At 23.6% G+C, this 2,348-nt stretch overlaps 1 protein-coding gene across 1 annotated transcript in view; it reads left to right on the top strand.

Moving 5' to 3' along the window:
- Positions 1-742, top strand: part of LOC117170510 (venom peptide SjAPI-like) — a 3,279-nt gene extending 2,537 nt beyond the window's left edge. The window contains exon 3 of the mRNA XM_033357284.1: positions 538-742. Within this exon, the coding sequence (XP_033213175.1) occupies positions 538-633 (96 nt within the window). The 3' untranslated portion in view covers positions 634-742. The remainder of the gene's footprint in view (positions 1-537) is intronic.
- The last annotated feature ends 1,606 nt before the right edge of the window (positions 743-2,348 follow it).

The raw sequence follows: 2,348 nt of genomic DNA, 5'->3' as shown, positions 1-2,348 counted from the left end.
TTTATGATAAAAATTTGTGAATGTTTAAAATAGCTCCTTTCCAATTACATTATTTTTGTAAAGCTTTGCGATGGGAAATGAGAATCCGAATTATGATTTCTAAATTATGTGCAAATATATTTTAATTTTTCCTGAAATAGTTAAAAATGTTATTAATAACTAAAATATTCAGATGAATGTAGAGTAAAAATTATTTGAGTCATTCACTGAAAATAATTCTTTAATGCTTTTCATGTTAGGAACTGATTAAATACTTTTTTAACCTATCAATATTACAATTATATGATTTTTTGAAAAGTTATGAGGTTGTGGAATGAGTATCTGAATTCAAATTTAAAAATTAAGTGTACATGTTTTTTTTTTATTTATCGTGGACGGATATTAAAAATAAAAAACTTTAATTATGAAAATCAACACGTAAGTTGGCGCGCGCACATGTTAATCTAGTTTCAAATAGAAAGTTATGCGATAGAGATATGAGCAACAAAGTTGTTCTTTTTTAACCTGAGATTTTCATTTATTTTACTTTTTTTACAGACGTGTTCAAAAGGCTGTAGGTGCAAAAATGACGAAGGGTTCATCAGAGATACGAAAACTGGTGACTGTGTCCAGCCTTATAAATGTAGTCAATAATTTTTTACATTTCATATAATTATATATTATATGTATATTCATAATATTACATTAATTTATTTATACAAATTTCATATAATTTCAAATAATATTACAATTTAACGTTTTCTTGAAGCAGTGCAACACGCCTCAATCTCTATATACATGAATTATTAAAAATTAAATAATAAATTTATAGTAATAAGAGTAACAAAATTTATTTATCAACTCCGTCCATTTTTTTCTGCTACCGAGTTTGAGAGTTTAGAAGTATCCTTCAGTCAATTTTAACTTCTTGCAAAATTCCTTTCTTCATGCAAGAAATCATATGTAACGTTTATGTCAAACATTATGAAAATTAAAAAAAACCGTCAGTTTATTCATTATTACAATAGATCGTGATTTAAAATACAAAATATATTTTTAATGAAACTCTTCAAAATCTAAGTTGTTTATTTTTTTTATTTTTGAAAACTCGAGAGCCGGTACAATAACAATAAAAATGTAGTAATAAAAAAAATTGCTGGTATTATAAAAATGTAATAATTACAATTATGTTATGTTAGAATGTAGCGTAAGGGAGCTTATTTTTCGATGCTGACAGGGAAGTTTTTGTCTGTACAGACAGAATATCTACTGCCTTTTGTTTATGCAAATTGAAAATTTTTAATTTTTACTTTTCGTGATTGTAAAACATTTACTTACAAATTGTTAAAATGAAAAAGTTTTTAATGTGTGAGCGAGTGAATAGCATCAGTGACTAAGAATTTGATAGTGAATTCAGACTTATTCAAAAGAATACAAAGGAATTATAAATATAAAATTCAGAATCCTTTAGGTTCTTTGTATAAATTTTTTGAAGGAAGTAAATAAAGTTTTTATTTTTTAAAATGAATATAATGGCTCTAGCTTTAAAAAGTCACTAAAAAGTGATTTGAGAAAGAAAATTGACTAAAAGTTTTATCTCAATCTGAACAAGAATAGCTTTACAACTTTCTGCTCAAAAATATATATTCGTATGAAATCTCATTAGAGATTGTGTTCCTTTAAAATATCTTCCTTTTTACATGAAAAAGTGCCTGAAATGATTCAATTTTCAAAATTTTCAATCTTTAAATTCCTAATATTTCAGGTAAAAATATCGCATTCATTAAAAAAAAAATATGTTCAAACCAATAAAAACGAATTTTCAAAAAAATACCTCAAAATTTCACCAAAAGAATCAATTTTCTACCAAAAAGTCGAATTTTTTTTTAAATCTCTTTTGAACCTAATATTTTATATTCTCAAATAAAACAGACCAATTTTATACCACCAATGGAATAGTTACATTTTCAATATTTAAATACATTTTTCATAACAAAATCTACAACATAGTTTGATTACTAAACAAAAAAGTTTTTAAAAAAAATTCTTTTAATCAAAAAAGTTAATTTTCAAATAAAATAATGGAATTTTTAATTCTACGAGATAGATTTTCAGTTAAAAAATTAATTTTCAACCATAAAAAGAAACGAGTTTTCAATTGTAATAGATAAATTTTCAATTAAAAGAATTAATTTTTTACAAAAAAAAAGAAACCTTTTTATTTAAAATGATAAATCTTGAACCAAAAAGATTAATTTGCACCAAAAGCTGAACTTTTGACGAAGTAATTAAATTTTCAACAAAAAAAGACGAGTTTTCAACTAAAATGATTAATTTTTAACAAAGTATTTCGGGTAAAAAAAGTACTA

The sequence above is a fragment of the Belonocnema kinseyi genome, chromosome 4 (assembly GCF_010883055.1).
Source record: "Belonocnema kinseyi isolate 2016_QV_RU_SX_M_011 chromosome 4, B_treatae_v1, whole genome shotgun sequence".
Taxonomy (NCBI): Eukaryota; Metazoa; Arthropoda; class Insecta; order Hymenoptera; family Cynipidae; genus Belonocnema; species Belonocnema kinseyi.
Note: the sequence above shows the minus strand (reverse complement) of the source record. Positions and strands in the feature narration are given on the sequence as shown.